Genomic DNA, 21,847 nt, shown 5'->3' with positions numbered 1-21,847 from the left:
TCTCCTAAATATGTCCCGGAAATAAGATACATACATACTACTTTTCTTAACTGTACGGTGTCAATAACACGGACACATTGAAGCATGACAGAACATTTAATTGCACATTGAATTCCCATCGACCATCATTAACTGTGATCATATTGGCCACTTCCACTGGTTGGCAGGAGGCTCTTCCACCAGTGGCTCCCATGGCTTCCACTGCAGCATTTTCCTTGCCAGACTTAGTTCATGCTCAGCCTATTAATAAAAGAACAATTGAAAATAAGATCATTTGATAGGTTATTCAAGAGGCATTTTCACAGTAATACCTGGAAGTTAACTACTAGAACTCACACTTTCACTATCAGGATTCTAATGTCATGACATAGTCTACCGTCAAATATTGGTATTACAAAATTAAAGTTTCAGAGCCACACGGTCACCACTAAGAGTTCTGAGAATGAAATCTGCAGGAATCAGTGTTCACAAGCTCATAGAGACGGAAAACCTGTTCTTCCCTGACAACAGTGGCTTTCAACGCTCACCCAGGTTCTCCCTTAGCCGTCAGCTGCAAAGCAAGAGCAGCAGGGGATGGCACACACTGACTGTTCAGGGCCTCTTTACCTGAAGAATCACCTCTTCTACTTCACCACCCTGAAGCAAGTTTTCTAATTTTTTAACATCTGGTTCCTACAATTTTAAGCAGAAAGGAAAAAAGAAAATTAAACATAGAAGCATAACTTCTGAATATTTTAATATCCTACATGTTAAAAAACATATAAAAGCCCTTCTGACAAGCAGTTTTCTCTCACCATGAGCATAGGTTTTTACCAAGAATTTGATGCAAATCTAATCCATTTCTCTACTATTCCATTACCTTTGTCTTAATATAAAAGCTATTGAATATTAAAATACTTAGCAAAGGTAAGACATGATACATAATTTGGTCTTTGTAAAACAGATTTTCAAATATTTTATTTTTGCAAATATTTTCTACACCAGCTTTAAAAGAATTAACAATAAATGCTATCAGATAACCAAAAAATAATTTCCTCTTCTGGATAAATACCAAACAATGGATAATAAATTGTATATTCAAAAACATCACAGAAACCATAAATTACACCCCAAAACTAGAAATAACCTAAATGACCAACACCAATAGAACTGATCTGCCAATTATGGCACTGAGATACATACAGTAGAACACTATATGGCAATATCCAGATGATTTCCTCAAATACAGTGCTAAGTAGGAAAAAGCAGATATGAATGGGTAGATGAAAGGTATTCCATTCCTAGAGTTTAGAAATAGGTAAAATGGATCTATTATGTTAAAAAAAAAAAACAAAGCAGTAGCTACCATTAGGAGGGTAGTAACTTGGAACAAATGATTTGGTGATACGGAATGTCATTTGTCTGGTATTAATTAGAATGTGTTAATTCTGAAAAACCATCAAGCCTAACACTTATGATTTCTGTACATTTTTAATGTAAATTATTCTTTAAGGAAATCACTAATATTATACCTACACTATCTAAGGAAACTCTTCTCTAATAGACTGAACTTTTTAGTGTCATTATACAGGTGGGTTTTGTTCCATAAACGAAATGAAAAGAGAGTTAATGATAGCAACTTTGTACTTTTGACAGTATGGGAAAGTAGAAGCAAGCCTTCCCACATGTGAGGCAATGTTTAGCTGCTGAGCTACATGACCAGGAACATCTAGATCTTGGAGTGGGCATATTCAAACCAGCTAGATAAGGCAAGGGGCATTTGAGACAAAATAAAGTGACCACAAAAATAAAGCTGCAAAGAATCCTAAGAGCTGCCAGCAGCTTGGAGCTGCTGACCTGTGAGACCTAACAGAAAATGGCAGGGTGAGTTAAGAAGATAAAAAGCTAGGCCTCAGCAGACCTAACAGACCATGCCAAAATTAACCACAACTCTACCTCCAAAGTCATCAGTTAAAGCTAGGTTTCATATACACAGCTCGGGAAGAGGCTAAAACTCAAGTCTTTCAGAAGTAAACACAACACAGAGAACCAAAGGATGATTTTCAACAGGAAAAAGATGCAAGATAACATACTGAGAGTGCATTCTATTATTAGCAATATGAGATACAAAGTAAGATGGGACCACGAAAAATTAATTGGAAAGCAGCTGAAGCAGCAGAGGAAAGGATTTAGGTTCCTACATGAAGAGGTGATTCAGTGAATCCTGACACTGTAAAAAAGATACAAAGACCTAAGACAGTAAGTGTAGAAAAAAAAAACAAAAAACCACTGAGACACAGTTTTTGATGGGAACCAACTAAGTATCTCAGACTACTAAAAACAGTGATGCAGTGCAAGAGGGGCAAACAAGACAACAGACAGGATAAACAAGACGACAGGATAAACAACAGAACAGACAGGATAAACAACAGAACACAGGATAAACAAGACAACAGAACAGACAGGATAAACAAGACAACAGACAGGATAAACAAGACAACAGACAGGATAAACAACAGAACAGACAGGATAAACAAGACAGGATAAACAACAGAACAGACAGGATAAACAACAGAACACAGGATAAACAAGACAACAGACAGGATAAACAAGACAACAGACAGGATAAACAAGACAACAGACAGGATAAACAAAGGTCAGGGAAGCGGGAAGCTGAGAGGAATCAAGGCACAGTGCATCAGTTGAGCTGTGAAAAGCAGGGACATACTTACTCTGTGAGGAAAAAAAGACATCAGTTCATTTGCCTCAAACAAATCAAGCCACCAGTAATCTCCTTCAAAGACTGAGTTTGTACGTTACTTCCAGACTTGGAAAGCTAAGAATCAAAGTTAAAACTCAGACTGCTGTTTAACTATAAAAAGAGGTCTCATTGACCGACGTTTTGATAACCTAATTATATATATACTGTTACCTCTTATGCCCAGATGGACAGTTTTTGAATTCTACAAAGAGTGTGAAATAACCATGGGGGTGAAAGCTTGGTCACAGTGTGACAGAGTTCAATGAAAATGGCAGTTCTCCTCACTGTCTCCCTACTCAGCACTGTGACTAAGAGCTGTACAGGCTCCATTTGGTAGGCTACTGTAACAAAATACATAGAACTGGATTAAACCTTAGAAATTTCAGCTGAGCCTTGTGATACAGACGTGGAAGCTCACCTATTCTAGGTGCTGAGGCAGGAGGATTGCAAGTTTTAAGCATGCCTGAACCTACACAGAGTTAAGTTCAAGTCTGTCGTTGGCAGGTTGGTGAAATGTGTCAAAATAGGAAGTAAAGGAGGGGGTGGGACTCATGTGGTATGCTTGCCTCACTTGTGGGAGTTTAGGGTCAATCCCTAGGACCACTAAGCAAGAAGTAAACCTGACTGTTCTTGTAGAGAGCAGACAACCAAAGTCAAGGTGACAACATAGTTGGGTCTAGTGAGGGTTTGTTTTCCCCCTGAAGACACAAACCGCTGGCACTTTGCTATGTGTCCCACATCCTTCACTCGCTGGCCTCATGGCAAGGGGCAAGCCCTGACTGTCTAGTATCTATTTTTACATACTAATCCTTACAAGATCAGGGGCCCACCCTTGTGAGTTTACTTAACTTCAATTATTTCCTATGATGATTTCTTTCTAAATAAAACAACACCATAGCTGTGACATACAGGTTTCTGGGAACAAAGTATTCAGTTCCAGTGTTAACACTGTTCAGTGTAGCTTTGAGTAGGTAAGAATACCAAGTGTGGCCCTCTTCCTGTACAACAAAGTGCTTGTGCGCCTATGGGGTCAGCCATTGAACCTAGGGCTCATACATGTAGCCCAAGGTGACAATGAATTTGTGGTCTTCCGGCCTCAGCTTCCCTAGAATGGGGATTAGGGGCTTGCATGGCCAAGCCCAGGACAAAGTACTTTCTAAACTAATTATTTTGACAGCTTTCTGTAACATCACACCATGACACAAGTCTCTTGTGCTTCTATTCTTCTCTACTGTGATTAGAAACCAAGATGGATGCTTCTAGAGTAAGAGGGAAACGGTCCCTGACAACTAGACAAGGAAGAGTGGTTCAAAGGACACCTGCACGTCCTCAGGACATGGATCCAATCTTACTCTTCTCCAGCAGCGCTTCACACAGGGATCAGTCAAGTCAGGGGTTTGCTGAAGGAAAGGACAGAAGACGGAAGCACGGCACTGAAGGAAGACAGTGCAAACTGAGAGCTAAGACAAGCAACTGAAAACATTCTTAAAGGTCTTCCTGATGGATAAACCCAACCAGCCAAACCCACTCAACCACTTACCGCCTTCACCATATCCAGCTTCTCATTGGTGATCTGTTCTGTGTATTTTCTATAGGCTGCATGTTGAGGGAACTGTTTCATAATATCAAGAATCTTTGTATACAATATTGTTAGCCTCTGAAAAGACAAATGATACACATTTAAGTAAGTTAAACTACCATCAAAGATTAGACAGAATACATTTCAGTATCTCACAGGAAAAACTAAAAGAGGATTCATAATTTTAAAGTGTGTTTTACTAAAATTCATATCTATGCTCAATTACAACCTAAGGAAAAGTGGAATGCAAACATGGAAATTCTTTCTATCTGTGATGCATATAAAAATTAGGCCAGGCATTGGTGGCACACGCCTTTAATCCCAGCATTCAGGATGCAAAGGCTGCCACACCCACACAGAATTTAGGTGGACGATGGGGATCTAAACTCAGTACATTGAAATTTTTTAAAGAAATTTGAAAGGTTGGGGTCTGATTTAAACTCTTGATTTGGGCATCCTTTTAATCCAATCCTTATCCTCTCAAATGTATCAATATAATGCATATATTCATTTTTAATACAGTATTTTAATAAGTTTCAATCTGATTTTTTAAAGATGGAAGGGAGTGGTGACTAGACAGATGGCTCAGTGGTTAAGAGCACTGGTTGCCCTTCTAGAGGACTTGGGTTCTATTCCCAGGATCCACAGAGAAGATCACAATTACCTGTAACCCTAATCCTAGGAGATAAGGTACCCTCCACACCAGTACCAGGTACACAAGTGGTACACAGACATACATGCAGGCGAAACATTCCTACACAAAAGTATCAAATAAATGGAAAACAAACTTTTCTCATCTCTCGGGATAAAAAAGGAACACATCTAGCCTTACAGAAATTCAGATGAGAATCAGAATGATCAGCATAGGACAATACAAAGAAGAAAGTGTCTATCTAATTTATTACCCAACCTGGGGCACTTCTCACAGTGAAAGGGGACTTTACTCATCACTATGCCACACTGCAGATGTAAACTGAGCAGTCCTCTCAAACAGCAGACCCTACCTGAGCACTCAGAGATCACAAGCAATCAGCACCTCTAAAGAACATGTCTGGTTTCAGTAGGATTGGATTTTACAGTGCTGCCACGTAAGTACCATGTGTTCTTTGGTTATAAGGACAGGCTGCACATGGATCAAACCCTTTCTATATACAAGAGACTGGTTTAAACACCATAAAACACAAAATCCATTTACGGTAGGCCAGGGTAAGATACAGAGCAGGGAGGTAGTACTAAACAAAACTAAGAGCTCACTGTTTGCATTCACATAGCTCCACAGCCTAGTTGCCTGGACAAGCTGCTTCTACCTAGATGCCCTCATTCCTCATCCGTAAGATGTAGAGAGTGTATAGGACCTTGGATCACAGCCGTACCAGCCACATACTGTCTCAATCTCAGTATTAGCATCCTATAAAGGGAAAATCATTTCAGCAGAAAGCAGAGGGGTTGATTAAACAACAACAAAAAAAAGATGCATCGGAGACACCTTTGAGGGATAAAGGTAGTTGAAAACTCAAAGGTGTTTGGGAGAAGCAACTTACATACAAAGTAACACAGGCCTAGATGGCAAAAGCACCAAAATCATACAGGAAGTAGCTCTAACTCTGCAGCTGTGCTGTGCAGTCAGCAGCTGACAGTCAAACACAGCTGTAGGGTACTTGAAGTGCAACTAATCTCCACTGAGATGTGGCACAGGAAGAATACATCGTAAAAAAGGCTGCAGACTAGCACTGATTTTCATATTGATTATATACTAAAATAGTATGTCAGATGTTAGGTTAAATCATAAAAATAAAGAAACCTTTCTTTTCCCTTTGAAGCGGGGTCTTAACTGTGTAGTTTAGACTGCCCTCTAACTTAAGACCCTCTTGTGTTAGCCTCCCAAATGCTGGGATGACACTCATGCACCATTTTTAGTTTTCTATATTTAAAAAAAAAATGGAGTAGGGCGGGGGTGGTACACTCCCTTAATCCCAGGACATGGAAGGAAGAAGCAGGTGTATCTCTGAGAGCTTGAGACCAGCCTGACCTACAAGAGCTAGCTCCAACACTACACAGGGAAAGTCTGTGTCAAAAAACCAAAATAATAACAATAATGATGATAATAATAATAGTAATGATAATAATACAAAAGAAAAAAGAGGTAATTTCTAAAAAACTTAAAATTACATTAAGACAGCTTACATGTTTGGTGCTCATATTTATTTGGGTAGCAATTGACTAGAAACGAATATACAAAAGAACCACTTAGGAGATAAGATAGGAGAAAAAGTTAGACTGCATGTAATTTTACATACGAAGTTAAAGTACTTGGGCCTTTTTGTGTGGGGAGCTAAAAGGCTTAAGAAAAAGGTAGTTAAGTCTGCGTATTAGGAAAATTAACCTGGCAGTCATGACTTAAAAAGAAAACAAATCAAGAAGGCCAATAATGAAGCTGTTGCAATCAATAAAACTATTGCTGCACTAATGAAAATGAGGCCAAACGAGAGTATTGGAGAAAACATTCAGAACACTTCATTTATTGGAATAAATGTGAAAGTAAAAGATTCTAATATCAATGACAAGAAATCCTGAGTGGGGGCACAAAGATTCACGGACATACAATCCATAGAGGAAGAATACTAGAAACAGAAGACTGTGGCTTCCGTTCTCCACAGTAGGTCTGAAGCACAAATTTACAAAGAATGCAAGAGAGTCACTCACTGTGCACTGACTACATACTACATAATACATACTACATACTCATCCGAGTTCTAGCAGTGAACACACAAAAAGTCTTATCTTTGTCAAGCCTGGGACAGACAAGATACATCAGCAGAATGTGGCCTGTTAAATGATGACCTGGAAAAAAAATCCCTAAAAGGACACTAAAACTGAGAAACCCTCTGGAAGGCTTTAAAGAGGTGGCATGACCTGACTCATTTTATTACAAATCAATGGGGAAAAGAAAGGGGGGGGGGGAGCAGTTACCAAAGTAATGTAATATCACAGAAGTGAGGACAATGACAGGAAAATGGTACTAGCAAAGGTGGTGAGGAGTATACAAAATCTAGATATAGTCTGAGGGTCAAATCCAGAGGATTTACTGAAATAGCAAGTGAGATAATGAAAGAAATCCAGTATCATTTTAAATGGGAAGTCTTAGCTGGATCTGTTAAGTTTGGGTTACTGGTCTGGCACATACGTGAAGATACAAGAGCATGTGTGTATATAGATACATACATATATAAATGACTTGATAAGAGGAGAGGTCAGTACTTGATAGAGAAATAGAATTGACTATTTATAGATAGTGAAATCATTAGACTGTCTCCACTCAATTTAAAAACTAAGAATTGGGTCATGAATACTACAAAAAGTATAAAAGTGGGGAAATAAGGAACAACTGGAAAAGACAAAGGATTAGGAAAAAAGCAGTAAACACCCTCCCCCCCCAAAAAAAAAACCCTAAAATAGGATACTGAGAAGCCGCCCTGACACCCAGTAAACAACTACTTAATGTAGAGCATCAGAAGTGCCGGAAACGCTGCTCTTGGGCCAGGAGATGGCACAGTAGGTAAAGATACTTGCCAGCAGCCTGATGACCTGAGTGAGCCAGCTGCCCAGGACCTACTCGGTGAAAGGAGAGATCCAACCACACAGAGTTGTTTTCTAACCTACGCGCACACACACACACACACACACACACACACACACACACACACACACTGGCGCATACACAAATAAATACAATAAAAACACTTTCAATGCTATTCTTGGTAACATCAAGAGAAATGTGAGCTGACTAGATTTAGCATCACTGGTATCCTGGGTAACACTGACAGGAATAGCTCTGACCAGGTCTGGTTGAAGTATATTGAAGAGATAATAGAAGCTGGAAACAGTAAATACTGATAGCTCGAGTTATATTTGTATTCAGGGAAGGAGGGAAATTTCAGGAGTTTTGTTTAGGTTTGTTTCCGTTTTTTATTTTTGTGGTGGATACTGAAGGAGGCAACTATTAGTGTGGTGGGGAAAGCCAGCGTGTGAAATCCAAGGCAGAAATGTTTAAGGCAGGGAAAGGATGGAAAATCAAAGTGCAGACGTGGAGGGCGCTGAGAATAGTCCACACAACCGAAGCTAGAAAATGCCAAGAAGAAAGCTTCCTGACAGGGAGACCACGGCAAAGGCCACCTCAAAAACCGTGGCAAGAGTTGGGGGAGGGGGCTGTCAAGGACACACACACACACACACAGATGGAGAGGGAGCGAGCGAGGGAGGGACAGGGAGAGAGAGAGAGAGAGGGACAGGGAGAGAGAGAGAGAGAGAGAGAGAGAGAGAGAGAGAGAGAGAGAGAGAGAGAGAGAGAGAGAGAGAGAGAGAGAGAGAGAGAGAGCACGTAAGCTCCTGGCCTGTTAACCTTGCAAGACCGAGGTCACACACTCACACACTCACACCACACACACACAGATGGAGAGGGAGGGAGAGAGGGAAGGAGAGAGAGAAGAGAGAGCGAGCACTCCTGGCCTGTTAACCTTGCAAGACCGAAGTCACACGCTCACACGCACGCGCGCACACACACACACACAATCACAGGCTCACACACACGTACACACACAGGTACACACACCACACACATGTACACACACAGATACACACACACAACACACAATTACAGGCTCACACACGCACACACTCACACACAGAGGTACACACACCCACACCACACACACGCACACACTCACACACAACACACACTCACAGGCTCACACACACGCACACACAGAGGTACGCACACACAGAGGTACACACAGGTACACACACACTCACAGGCTCACACGCACACACAGAGGTACGCACACACAGAGGTACACACAGGTACACACACACACTCACAGGCTCACACGCACACACACAGGTACACACACACAGAGGTACACACAGGTACACACACACTCACAGGCTCACACGCACACACACAGGTACACACACACAGAGGTACACACAGGTACACACACACTCACAGGCTCACACGCACACACACAGGTACACACACACAGAGGTACACACAGGTACACACACACTCACATACACTCACAGGCTCACACACACGCACACGCACTTACCTCGTGTGGAGTGTCGCACACAGCCAGTCCCACCAGGCCGGTGGTCTGTTCGGAAAGAAAACACAGCCGTGCTGTTTACGTCGCCCGCGCAGCAAAGCCAGCCCGCCCGTCCCGGGACGGCCCTGCACGGGCTCCGCACGGCCCTGCACGGCCCGCGGGCTCCGGCCCGCCCGCCGGTTACCCACCCTCGGGACGGAACCACGCACCCGGCCGCCCCCAACCGCGCCGGCTTGGCGTCTGCACCCACGGGTGACGGGGTCGCGGCTGCCTACAGCCCCGGTCCACGGCACCGCGGTGACCTCCACCCGCTCACCTTCTTCAACAACCCCGCCATGACAGCACCCGGAGCCCGCGGCGCGCGGCCCTCTGGGAACCAGGCCTGCTCAGTCGAGCGTCGAGGCGGCTCCTGCGTCACCTAGGTAACCACTGGGCTCCAAATGCTGGGGCGGGAGGACTGGGGCGGGGCCGGGTTGTTCCCGCCCACCTGGAAGGGATTTGCGCATGTGCAGTTCATCCCCAAGGCTCTGCTGGGGGGTTGAGCGCACTGCAGAGACTGACCGGGAAAAACGCCGCACTACAAAAAAAAAAAAAAAAAAACTCTCAAATGCAGTTACTGCAGGCGCTTTAATTCTGCCTGTCACACATGTCCTCACGAGCACTTACTTTCTCAGCTCGCTGAAGTGAGGGCGAGAGCCGGCCTGAGCGTCACGAAAAATGCTCTTCCTCCGCATGTGTTGAATCCATTCTCACGAACGGAAACTGTAAAGTGGAACTGACCCTCCGATGCGTCCGTTTGCTCTCAAGGAAACGGATGAATGGGAGGTTATGAAGTCACAGTCTCCCTACCCTCTGCCTCCAGATCCTAAGGATGCCTGGCGTTGTTGAGAGTGTTCTAGAATGTGGAACCGTGGCTTTATGAAAGATGCCTGCGTTCTTTGACACTTGGGATTCAGGCGTCTGCTGTGCGGTATTTGTTTGCTAAAGACACCGAGGGTAGACAGACCTGGCTGATCCTGGCTAAGGTACTACAAAACTGATCGCTTCGTGTGGTACCAAAATAAGTTTAGGTTTCTGAAGCAACCTTTTGTAGAGGGGCGGGCGCACGGTGAGTGAAGGCTCGCTAGTGGTATTCCAAGCTAGTGACCGTGGAATTCGCTATAAAGGGACACATCCCGTGGCATCTGTGATATCAGAAGGGGATCTAGGAATGTCTTAGCAAACATTATAAGAGGATAGAATGTTCTGCGTTCTCAGGTATGTTCCAATCCTGGGAAAGATGGATGTTAGGAAATTCTGTGAATGCTAGAGAGATTAGAGGCAGGAGAGCTAGCGCCAAACTTTTGACCCTGCAGTTTACAGAACTTGCTCTTTGGGCCCTCTAGCCTGGCCAATGTGATTAGGAGCCTCCAGTTCTGCTTCTCGGTGATGGAAGCATTTTTTGTTATTGCTGTTGTTAGAAGCTGGATCTTATCAAAGTTAGGTGATCAAACCATCTCCTAGAAATCCAGGCCTCTGGCTCCACTGAGGGAAATACTAGCAAAGCAACGGAAAGAGAGTCTTGGTTTCCGGTAATGGCGAGGTTGTTCCTGAAAACGGCCCAACTGGACAGCTCCTTCCTTTGACATTTATCTCTTATCATTCATAAGCATAGCAAAGGTGAAAACAATGCCAAACCAGAGAGCTTGCATCCCCCTCCGGAAGAGAGAGGGGAAGAAGAGAGAGAAAGGGGGGGGAGGGGGGAGGGGGGAGAGGGAGAGGTGAATCATTAAAGTAGAATAACAACCAAACCCCAGGCCTTTGGAGATTATGTACCTCTTATAGCATTTGCCCAGAAACAGGCTTCTTTCCAACTATTTACACTTTTTAATATGGACTCTCCTAGAAAGTGTAAAGATGGTGACATCTAATACTCCAACCTGGATTGAAATTAAGTTAAATATTAAGATTAAGTATACTTTCTGTTGAAAATATATGGAGAAGGCAAGCCAATAGGCCATCAAGTAATAATGACTTATGGCTCTCTTGCCCTGCTCTGGAAGGTGTCTCTCTTCATTTCTGCACATACATCATTAAAAATCAAAACAGAAAAGTATAGAAGAAAATGAAATTTTTGATGACAATAAACAAATTCTATGATATGAAGACAAATAAGCATAGAATATTCTAATAGATAAAAATTCATGGTTATTTTTAAAAACTAACACTTATGAATCAAAAGATAAAATTAGGCATAAGAAAAAAATGTTTGAATGTGGCAACAATAAAAATATTTCCTAAGTGTTAACACTCTGTTTGACTAATCTCATCCAATATACAATGACAAATTAAGTGAAATAAGACTAGTTGAATACAGAATGTTAAGAAGGGACTTCACAGGCCAGGTGTTGGTGGCACATGCCTTTAATCCCAGCACTCGGGAGGGAGAAGCAGGTGGATTTCTGTGAGTTCAAGGCCAGCCTGGTCTACAAGAGCAAGTTCCAGGACAGCCTCCAAAGCCACAGAGAAATCCTGTCTTGAAAAGCCAAAAATAAAAAAAGAAGGGACTTCACAAATGAACTGAAATTCGATCACACAGCAGAAGGCTGAGCTAATCACTCACCGAGATGTTGCACTGATTGCTTATTCTGTGACAGCCAGAGGTGCAGACACGATAAAGCTCTGCTCAGAGTGAGTGAGTTGGGTCTCAGTGCCCAACAAGCTTTGCAGTGGCTAGGTACTGAAGAAAAAAAACTTTAACAGAATTCTGCGACCATCTCCAAAGTGTGCAAAGTGCAGCATGTACTTAGGAGGGCACAGAAGCCTCTCTGAGAAGGTGATATTTATGTGGAGACCTGAGGTGAGTAAGAAACTCTTGTCACACAGAACTAGCTACAGGATGCTGCTGCCAGAGGGAACATTAGAGCAGAAGTACAGAGGACAGAAAGGCCTGTTGCCACAGGCAGCTTCAATGCCAGCGTCACCTAACCAAGGCATCTTCTGATGAATGCAAAACCTTCAGCTCTCAGATTGCTCTGAATAACTGGATTCTCCTTTCATTTTAGCATCGCCTACTTCTTTGGAAAAATTCCACTACAAAGAAGCAAGCAATAGCAAAATATCATGTTTCCTAATAGGACTGGTCAAAAACATTTAAAGAGCGGTACAATGGTGTAAAAAAAAAAAAGGAATAGATTTATGTGTGACACCTGCTTTAGGAGCTGACAGGGAAACGGGCAACAACACCTTCATTAACAACTGGGAAAATGAAAACTTGGAGAACCTCCCAAATTCTGGCTAAAATTGTGAAAGCTTTTACTAATCTGCATGTTTTGAAGGCCAGGGTAAATATTTTAGTCATAAGTGTGCCCCCCCCACACCTTTACAATTTCAGCAAACATGGCTTTGGGGCCCAAGAGCTTCCTTGTTTGTAATATGAAATATTACGTAATACAGAATCTGTAACTCATAATGCAGTAAGAAATAGTCTTAGGAGTCTTTATATTTAAACAACCCGCCCTTTCTGTGTACATTACCGAGTAATCCTGTAGTGCAGAAATAATTGAAACATCCCAAGTGTCTCTTCTTTTCCCAGTTAACTCATAAGACATACAGCTTTTTGACATATGACATACAGCCTTTTGACCAGCAGGTGGTGGTAGAAGTTAATGACAAGTTTACATCACTCAGACAACAGAGGATTTTTGGTTTTTGTTTTGTCTACGTGTGTGGTGTGTTTTACCTATTCTGGAAGTTTCATTTGAGATGAAATATGATCAGTAAATCATAAAAGAATCTGGGCTAAAATATCTCAGCATCATGTAAATTGTAAGGGAAAAAAATCTATTCCAAAGTAGCAGGAACTCAAAAACAGATCCACCTGCCATTTGAATTGTCACAGATAATAACAGTAAATAACTTAAGGAAGCCTCCGCCATGTGACCTTATGTGACATTTAATTGTGTTACATCGCATGTGTTTTAAATAGAGGAGCTGAGAGACTGACTTAAGGGACTGGAAGAATAAGGGAACAAAGGAGTCAATCTGTGGTCGGTGCCCCTAGAAAGAGACTGGGCTGTCGAGAGTGAAACCCACCTGAGCAAGAGGTGGGACAGGGATGTTCTCAGCAGCTGGACACCAAAGAGTGAGGTGGAGGAAGAAAGTTAAGCAGAATTAGCGTCCTATCTCAAGGACACTTTGGGACAAAAGCAAACCAAACAAAACTGCTTGCCTGGGAAGTTACAGGAAAGAAGACAGCAGAAGGGAAGTGCAGCCTGGTGAACATGACTTCAGTGAGTGATATAGACAATTAGAAATGTGAAGAAAATAATGATTGCTCTGGCTGTTTCTGTTAAGGGAAATTGTGTTATGACGGGGTACACTTAAATCCTTGCCAATCATACTTAAAGCTTACACTTGACAGCTCCTAAGTATAGAGGGCGTTTCCCTCCTTCACACCATGCTATCTATCCCTTCTGGTGGTTCTCACTGGTCCCAGATGCCGTCTGGGGCTGCTCCTGTTACTGAACTCATAGGAGTCCTCCTGGCATGCCTCTTTTGGGTAGTCTTGCTCTCTCTTATGGGCTGTTTAAAATATAACCAGCTAAAGCTGACTGTGCTAGGAGACTGCCTTCAAATCTCATTTACTCTAGAGAGCACGCGTGCTCACCTCTCCCTCTCCCCCTAAGCCTGGAATTGTTTTTAACATGGTTACATCTTACTAATTTAACAAAACAGAAAACTACCATTGCTTTGTTTGCGGGGGGGGGGCAAAGGGTAAGAGAATTGCAAACAAACTTAACCGTATTATTTTGACTTAATTTCATTCGATAATCACTGTAATAAATCTTTGATGATAACAAATGAAAGTGATATTTTGAAATTCCATGTGAAAACACATCTATTTCCAGTGATTCTTAGTGCAGCATTCATTCCCTTCACTTACTCATAGTCTTTCCCCAAAATGTCCCTTGAGGTCGCTTTTGGGGGGAATTCTTTTAATGCAGAATTGACTACCATCTTTTAGTGATTTTCTGTCTGAGCACTTCTGTCTACACTGTTCTAGTTTCTCAACACTTTAAAACTGCTTCTGAGTAACTCACAAACCCAGATCACTTCCAAAACATTGCTTCTCCCGTCTGAAGGTTTATTAAAACAGAATGCTGGACATCAACCAACACCTGCTCAATCCTAGTTAATGATGCTTGGCAGAGGTTTGAAGTGTAGGATAAGAACTAAATCTGAATTCCTAGTGAATTCCCAGATGATATTTATCGGGGGTGGAGGGGGGGTGAACCGCACTCCAGAAACATTGTTTCACTCTGTTGCTTACTTCCTAGCCCTGTCCTCCTCCGCATACTCAGGTATAGCTCCGCATTGCCAGTAGCATCATGCCTGCCTGGCCATGTTTGAGGACTTCCCACATGGTGTCTACCAGTTTCCTTGCTCTCGTCTCTCGCACTTACACTTCTACACTTTCCCCCTCAATCCTCTGTACTTTGTATAAAAGATTTTATATAGCCGGGCGGTGGTGGCGCACGCCTTTAATCCCAGCACTCGGGAGGCAGAGGCAGGCGGATCTCTGTGAGTTCGAGGCCAGGCTGGACCGACAGCCTCCAGAACAATACAGAGAAACCCTGTCTCGTAAATACCAAAAAAAAAATCTACAAAGATTTTATATCATGTAACATATTTTTGAGAAATAAATTCACTCCTGACCCAGCGACAAACAGTTCACAAAGCATAGAAGTGTTTCTTGTCTAATTATCCTTGATGCATTATTTCTTTTTCTATTTTTCTCTTTCAGTCTTTAATTCTTCATTGGATTTATAGTGATCCTGCTAATTCCCGGGTCCTTTGGATTCTAAGACACAAAAGGGAGAAAATATGGAGAAAGGTAAAAATCCAATGTGCATGCATTAATTTTTTTCTTAGCCAGTGAGGTTCATTTACGTTTTTTAATAATAGACATAGCTGTGCTCCGGTTATTTTAAAAATATTTTCCTATATGTTCAGTTTTTGTAGTTCATTAAGTATTTAGGAAGAGTGACTTTATTTTTTTACTTTAGTGGGAAACTATATGACTCCCTTGGTTTTTCAGTTTTGTTGTATAGCACCTATTAGTACCCTGATAGGAAAAATTATATTATATCGTTTCATCTGTCTCCTCTGCATCGCCTCTTCTATTGACTTTAATGAGATCTTGTGTTGCTTAGCATCTGCTTTCATGTAAATATGCTTGAGCTTCCAGTATATGCTGCATCATTCAGGATATCTCCTTTCACCTTCCCTACTCCCGCTGAGACATCCGATTCCACTTGACTTCACCCTTGTCTCTGAAGTGTATTAATAGACTCATTTCTAATGTGAGGGCATAGGACATCAGCATTCTGTTTGGTAATCCCAGGCCCTGCCTTTATTTAATCACTAGTCCTAAAGTGGAATGTTTCCAATGGTCTCCACTAATCTTTTTCTCATACTTAATTTTGTCCCTATGATTTGGTTCAAGTCAGTCTCTAACAATTTTCTAAGAAGGTCTGGGTGAAAAACAGACCCAAATTGCAAGTCTGAGTATTTGGAAACCATAACTTTGGAGATATGTTACATGGAGTTGTGTTTCCTCTTATACATGATTAGAATTTTTCTTTAAACCTGAACTCATTTTTTCTTATTCCTTCACAATCCAATGGTATTACTAGTTCAAGTCTCTGTACTGACAGCTGCTGTGACTTTTTCCTGGCATTTGTAGCTTGTCTTTTGCTCACATTAAAAATCTTACTTGAGGAATAGTTCCTTGATGTATGTCTCAAATCTTGCTTGCTATTTTCATATCTTCCTTCTTTAGGGTCTTTAGCTATACCTTCTGAAGGCCTTTTTTCAACTGTTTTATTTAGAGATGATATAAACATATAAAGGCATGAAAATACACTGTGCTATCTTTTTAAATGTTTTCTTGACTTTCATTTTGTTTCCCCTTAACTCTTTCAAAGTTCAGTTGGAAATATTTTAGATAAATATCTCTTTCATTATGATTACCATTAAGTAGCACCTATCAAATCTCTGTATTGCTGTATACTCATGTTTAATGGTCACATGTTTGTTTCCACATTCTTTGTCATTACCATTTCGGGCTTAGGCAAAACATACAATGAGTGCTCTCAGAAATACCGGAGTAGTTTTTCTACTTTTCCCCTTCACTGAATCTCTGCATGACTCTTGTTTGATGACTTAAAAGATAATGTAGTCAGAATGAAAGTTAAAAATTAACTAAGAGCGAATCTGGTACTATGGGATCACAAGTCTATATAAAGTTCTTTATCTTCTGGGAACTCAGTTAATTATGGAAAAATCACACAAATCAATTATTGGCCAGGTTCTTGTTTAAAAACATGTTGACTTTGCTATGGGATGCATTATGAATTTGACTTAAGGCTCCAGTTTATCATTCCCTATATTATAAAAGTCCTATTTGGACACTGGTTGAAGTAAAACACATAAAGCTCATGGTGAAGTTGGAGGTCCCTCCTGCCATTGTTCAGCCCCTGGCCTTCAGTGAATTCATAATTGTCAAATGTTCACACTGTGAAAACACAGTGTCACTCTGCCAGTCTTCAGTAAAACCTGATGTAATATAGGGACAAAAACAAGTACGCTTGAAGACAAGTGAAACATGGTACGGAAATAAAGGAAGAAGGAGACAGGTTCTAGAAAGATTAGGAGAAATGCATGGGAACAGTGGAAGAAGGCTTAAGCTGAGTCTTTGTGGAGCTTTGTCTGAGAATGGCCTCTGTAGGCTCACGTATCTGAATGCTAAGTCATAGAGACGGGCACGATTTGAGAAGCATTAGGATGTGTGGTCTTGATGGAGTAGGTGTGGCCTTGTTGTAGGAAGTGTGTCACTGGAGATTTCAAATACCCACACCAGGCCAAGTGTGTCTTGCTCTGCCTCTCTGCCTTTGGATCAGGATGTAGCTCTCAGCTACTGCTCTAGTACCACATGTGCCGCCATGCTTCTCGCCAGCATAAGAGACTAAACTTCTGAACAAGTCCTCAGTTAAATGCTTTCTCTTCTCCTAGTTGCCTTGGTCATGGTTTTTCTTCACAGCAACAGAACAGTGACTGAGACAGTCTTAAAGGAACAAAAGGATTTGTAGAGCCTGGAATGCTGAAGTGACAAGAAGGTCCTGTGACCCAAGCAACAGATGAGCAAGAACTAAGAGTAGAGGTCAGGTAGTAGAGGTAGCAAGAGGTTCAGCCTGAGGTAGTGACCTGCATCATGAGGAGAACCCTCTCATGTGGGCCTCAGTGAGATCAGTATTTTGATGTGCTGTGAAGAAAAGAGTTCCAGGGTGCCTTAGTTACTTTTCTATTGCTGTGAAGAAAACATCATGACCAAAAGAAACTTTTGGAAAAAAGAATTATTAGAGACTTATAGTTTCAGAGGTAAGTCTGTGACCATCATGGCAGGGAATATGGGCAATCAGGTGGGCAGGCATGGAGCTGGAATAGTAGCTGCCATCTGTCTCGTCCATAAGTATGAGGCAGAGAGAGAGGCCAAATGGCTTGGGCCCCTCCAAGTGACACACCTCTTCCAACAAGATCATACCTCCTAGTCCCTCCCAGTTTCACAAACTGGGGATCAAATATTCAGATATGTGAACCTTTGGAGGACATTCTTATTAAAAATGGCCATACAGGGTGAGTCAACGTGACACCTTTGATCCCAGTGCTAGGGAGGCAGAGGCAGAGGCAGCTGGATCTCTGTGAGTTTGAGACTAGCCTGGCCTATAAAGTAAGTTCTAATTCTAATACAGCCAAGGCTGTTACACGAAAAAAAGCTGTCTCGAAACAAAACAAAACAAAACAAAACAAAAAAGCTACAGTCAAGTTTAAATAAGGTTTAAAAATTAGGTAAAAACTCTCTAACTTTCCAACACTTAGAATCTGAAAACAAAATACCATCAATAATTCATTTATGAAATGACTTTCATTTTTACTATTGTGTTCATTGATAATTGAGTAGAGGAGAAGTAGGATATAAGCAATTATAAAAAAAATAAGATGAATTTCCTGATGCCTAGATTCAGGCTACAGAATGGAATTCTGTCCCGCAAAGTCCTAATGGTATATTTTTGTGTCTTCATCTGATTTTGATGTTCTGGCTTCTAAAATGTCTATGATGTTCTCTACATGATGGACAAGTTCCTAAATATCTTTTAAAGTGTGTGTGTGTGTGTGTGTGTGTGTGTGTGTGTGTGTGTGTGTGTGTGTGTATTGGTAGGCAGAGGTCAACACTGGGTGCCTTCTATAGGTGTCTACCCTTTTTTTTTTTTTTTTTTTAATTTTATTTCCCAGTTTAAATTTGGATAAGAATCAAGGTTGCTTCACAAGTCAGTTCCAGGTCCCTCTCCCATTCCCTCCCTTCCTCCCGTGCCCTCCCCTCCCCCCCCGTTATCCTCTCATTTCTCCAGGGAGGGTGAGGCCCTCCATGGGGGTGTCCATAGTGTGTCATTTCATATAGGGCAGGGCCTAGACCCTTTCCCAAGAGTTCTGGGTGAGAGTGCTCCTCACATTGTTCTATTGGAGTCCAAAGTCCGTGTGTATACTTGGGATGGGTACTGATCTGCTGCCCAAGGCTCAATAGATTCCCTAGGCCTCTTCACTGACACCCAGATTCAGGGGGTCTTGATCAGTCCCATGCTGGCTTCCCAGGCTAATGCCTGGGATTCAAGAGTTAACCTTTGTCTGGTCAGCTGTTTCTGGGGGTTAAACCAGCCCAGTCTTAATCCCTTTGATCATCAGTCCTCCCTCTCTGTTACTGGCTTTCTTGAGTTCAGCTCAGTACTTAACCAAGGGAGTCTGCCTCTTCTTCGATCAGCCACTAAATAAAGTTTCTGTTTCCCAGACTCTCTGGCCATAGGATTGTAGGCTGGCACTCCCCAGATCTATGTCTAAAATCCATATATGAGAGAGTACATGCCATGTTTCTCTTTTTGTGACTGGGTTACCTCACTCAGGATGGTTTCTTCTAGTGTCATCCATTTGCCCGCGAATCTCATGATTCCATTATTTTTTTCAGCTGAATAGTACTCCATTGTGTAGATGTACCACATTTTCTCTATCCACTCTTCGGGTGAGGGACATCTAGGTTGCTTCCACGTTCTGGCAATTACAAATAAAGCTGCTATGAACATAGTGGAACAGACCTCTTTGCTGTATGAATGGGCATCTTTTGGATATATGCCTAAGAGTGGAGTTGCTGGGTCTTGTGGTAGGTTTATTCCCATTTTTCTGAGGAATCTCCACACTGATTTCCAAAGTGGCTGAACCAGTTGGCACTCCCACCAGCAATGGAGGAGTGTCCCCCTTTCACCACATCCTCTCCAGCATAAATTGTCATTGGTGTTTTTGATTTTAGCCATTCTGACAGGGGTGAGATGGTATCTGAGAGTTGTTTTGATTTGCATTTCCCGGATGGCTAAGGATGTTGAGCACTTTCTCAAGTGCCTCTCAGCCATTTTAGACTCCTCTATTGAAAACTCTCTATTTAGTTCTGTAGCCCACTTTTTAATAGGGTCCTTTGGTGTTTTGGAGACTTGCTTCTTGAGTTCTTTGTAAATTTTGGAGATCAACCCTCTGTCAGATGTGGGATTAGTGAATATTTTTTCCCATTCTGTGGGCTGCCTTTTTGTCTTGCTGACTGTGTCCTTTGCCTTACAGAAGCTTCTCAGTTTCAGTAGGTCCCATTTATTAATTGTTGATCTTACTGCCTGTGCTACTGGTATTATGTTCAGGAAGCTGTCTCCTGTACCAATTCGTTCAAGGGTACCACCTACTTTCTCTTCTAAGAGGTTCAGTGTGGCTGGATTTATGTTGAGGTCTTTGATCCATTTGGACTTAAGTTTTGTGCATGGCGATAGACATGGATCGATCTGCATTCTTCTACATGCCAGTCTCCAATTATGCCAGCACCATTTGTTGAAGATGCTTTCTTTATTCCATTGTATATTTTTAGCTTCTTTGTCAAAGATCAGATGTTCGTACGTGTGTGGGTTAATACCCGGGTTTTCAATTCGATTCCATTGGTCTACCTGTCTATTTTTGTGCCAATACCAAGCTGTTTTCAGGACTATAGCTCTATAATAGAGCTTGAGGTCAGGGATGGTGATGCCTCCGGACGTTGCCTTGTTGAACAGGGTTGTTTTGGCTATCCTGGGTCTTTTGTTTTTCCATACAAAATTGATTATTGTTCTTTCAAGGTCTGTGAAGAACTGTGCTGGGATTTTAATGGGGATTGCATTGAATCTGTAGATTGCTTTTGGCAGGATTGCCATTTTTACTACATTGATCCTACCTATCCAAGAGCATGGGAGATCTTTCCATTTTCTGAGGGCTTCTTTAATTTCTTTCTTTAAAGATTCAAAGTTCTTACGATACAGGTCTTTCACTTGTTTGGTTAGCGTTACCCCAAGGTATTTTATGTTGTTTGTGGCAATTGTAAAGGGTGATGTTTCTCTGATTTCTCTTTCAGCCCTTTTATCATCTGTATATAGTAGGGCTACTGATTTTCTTGAGTTGATCTTGTAGCCTGCCACTTTGCTGAAGGTGTTAATCAGCTGTAAGAGTTCCCTGGTAGAGTTCTTTGGGTCATTGATGTAAACTATCATATCGTCTGCAAACAGTGAAAGTTTGACCTCTTCCTTCCCAATTTGTATCCCCTTGATCCCCCTTTGTTGTCGTATGGCAATAGCTAGGACTTCAAGTACCATGTTGAAAAGGTATGGAGAGAGTGGACAGCCTTGTTTTGTTCCTGATTTTAGAGGAATTGCATTGAGTTTCTGTCCATTTAGTTTGATGTTGGCTGTTGGTTTACTGTATATAGCTTTTATTATGTTTAAGTATGTCCCTGTTATCCCAGATCTCTCCAAGACCTTTATCATGAAGGGGTGTTGGATTTTGTCAAAGGCTTTTTCAGCATCTAGTGAGATGATCATGTGATTTTTGTTTTTCAGCTTGTTTATATGGTGGATTACGTTGATGGATTTTCGTATGTTGAACCATCCCTGCATTCCTGGGATGAAACCTACTTGATCGTGGTGAATGATTGTTTTGATGTGTTCTTGGATCCGATTTGCCAGTATTTTATTGAGTATTTTTGCATCAATGTTCATGAGGGATATTGGTCTGAAGTTCTCTTTCTTAGTTGTATCTTTGTGTGGCTTGGGGATCAAGGTTATTGAAGCCTCATAGAAAGAGTTTGGCAAAGACCCTTCTGCTTCTATTGTGTGGAACACTTTGAGAAGAATTGGTATAAGCTGTTCTTTGAATTTCTGGTAGAATTCTGCACTGAGGCCATCTGGACCTGGGCTTTTTTTGGTTGGGAGACTTTTGATGACAGCTTCTATTTCCATAGGGGTTATAGGTCTATTTAAATTGCTTATCTGTTCT

The 21,847-nt window shown here is 41.8% G+C and overlaps 2 protein-coding genes across 6 annotated transcripts in view; one reads left to right on the top strand and one right to left on the bottom strand.

Annotated features, from left to right (window-relative positions):
- Positions 1–77: 77 nt before the first annotated feature.
- Ndufa5 (NADH:ubiquinone oxidoreductase subunit A5) lies at positions 78–9,867 on the bottom strand. The gene is made up of 5 exons (XM_005078058.4): positions 9,738–9,867; positions 9,425–9,469; positions 4,281–4,397; positions 607–672; positions 78–240 (listed from the first exon to the last, which is right to left on the bottom strand). The coding sequence occupies exons 1-5, from the start codon at positions 9,756–9,758 to the stop codon at positions 139–141; spliced, it is 351 nt and encodes a 116-aa protein (XP_005078115.1). The 5' UTR covers positions 9,759–9,867; the 3' UTR covers positions 78–138.
- A 173-nt stretch (positions 9,868–10,040) lies between these two features.
- Asb15 (ankyrin repeat and SOCS box containing 15) overlaps positions 10,041–21,847 on the top strand; it is a 57,140-nt gene continuing 45,333 nt past the window's right edge. Inside the window, exons 1-2 of one of the 5 annotated variants that reach the window (XM_040728524.1) lie at positions 10,041–10,446; positions 15,207–15,296. Coding sequence is in view for 2 of the 5 variants with exons in the window: in XM_040728526.1 (XP_040584460.1) it covers positions 15,287–15,296 (10 nt within the window). In the remaining 3 variants the exon portion in view is untranslated. Of the gene's footprint in view, positions 10,530–10,660; positions 10,679–15,206; positions 15,297–21,847 lie in introns of those variants that run through there. The other 4 variants (XM_040728526.1, XM_040728525.1, XM_040728527.1 and 1 more) reach the window with 4 other exon arrangements.

This window comes from Mesocricetus auratus, unplaced genomic scaffold (assembly GCF_017639785.1).
Source record: "Mesocricetus auratus isolate SY011 unplaced genomic scaffold, BCM_Maur_2.0 Super-Scaffold_100019, whole genome shotgun sequence".
In the NCBI taxonomy this organism is placed as follows: domain Eukaryota; kingdom Metazoa; phylum Chordata; class Mammalia; order Rodentia; family Cricetidae; genus Mesocricetus; species Mesocricetus auratus.
The sequence above is the reverse complement of the archived record's forward strand: the minus strand, read 5'-3'. Positions and strand labels throughout refer to the sequence as shown.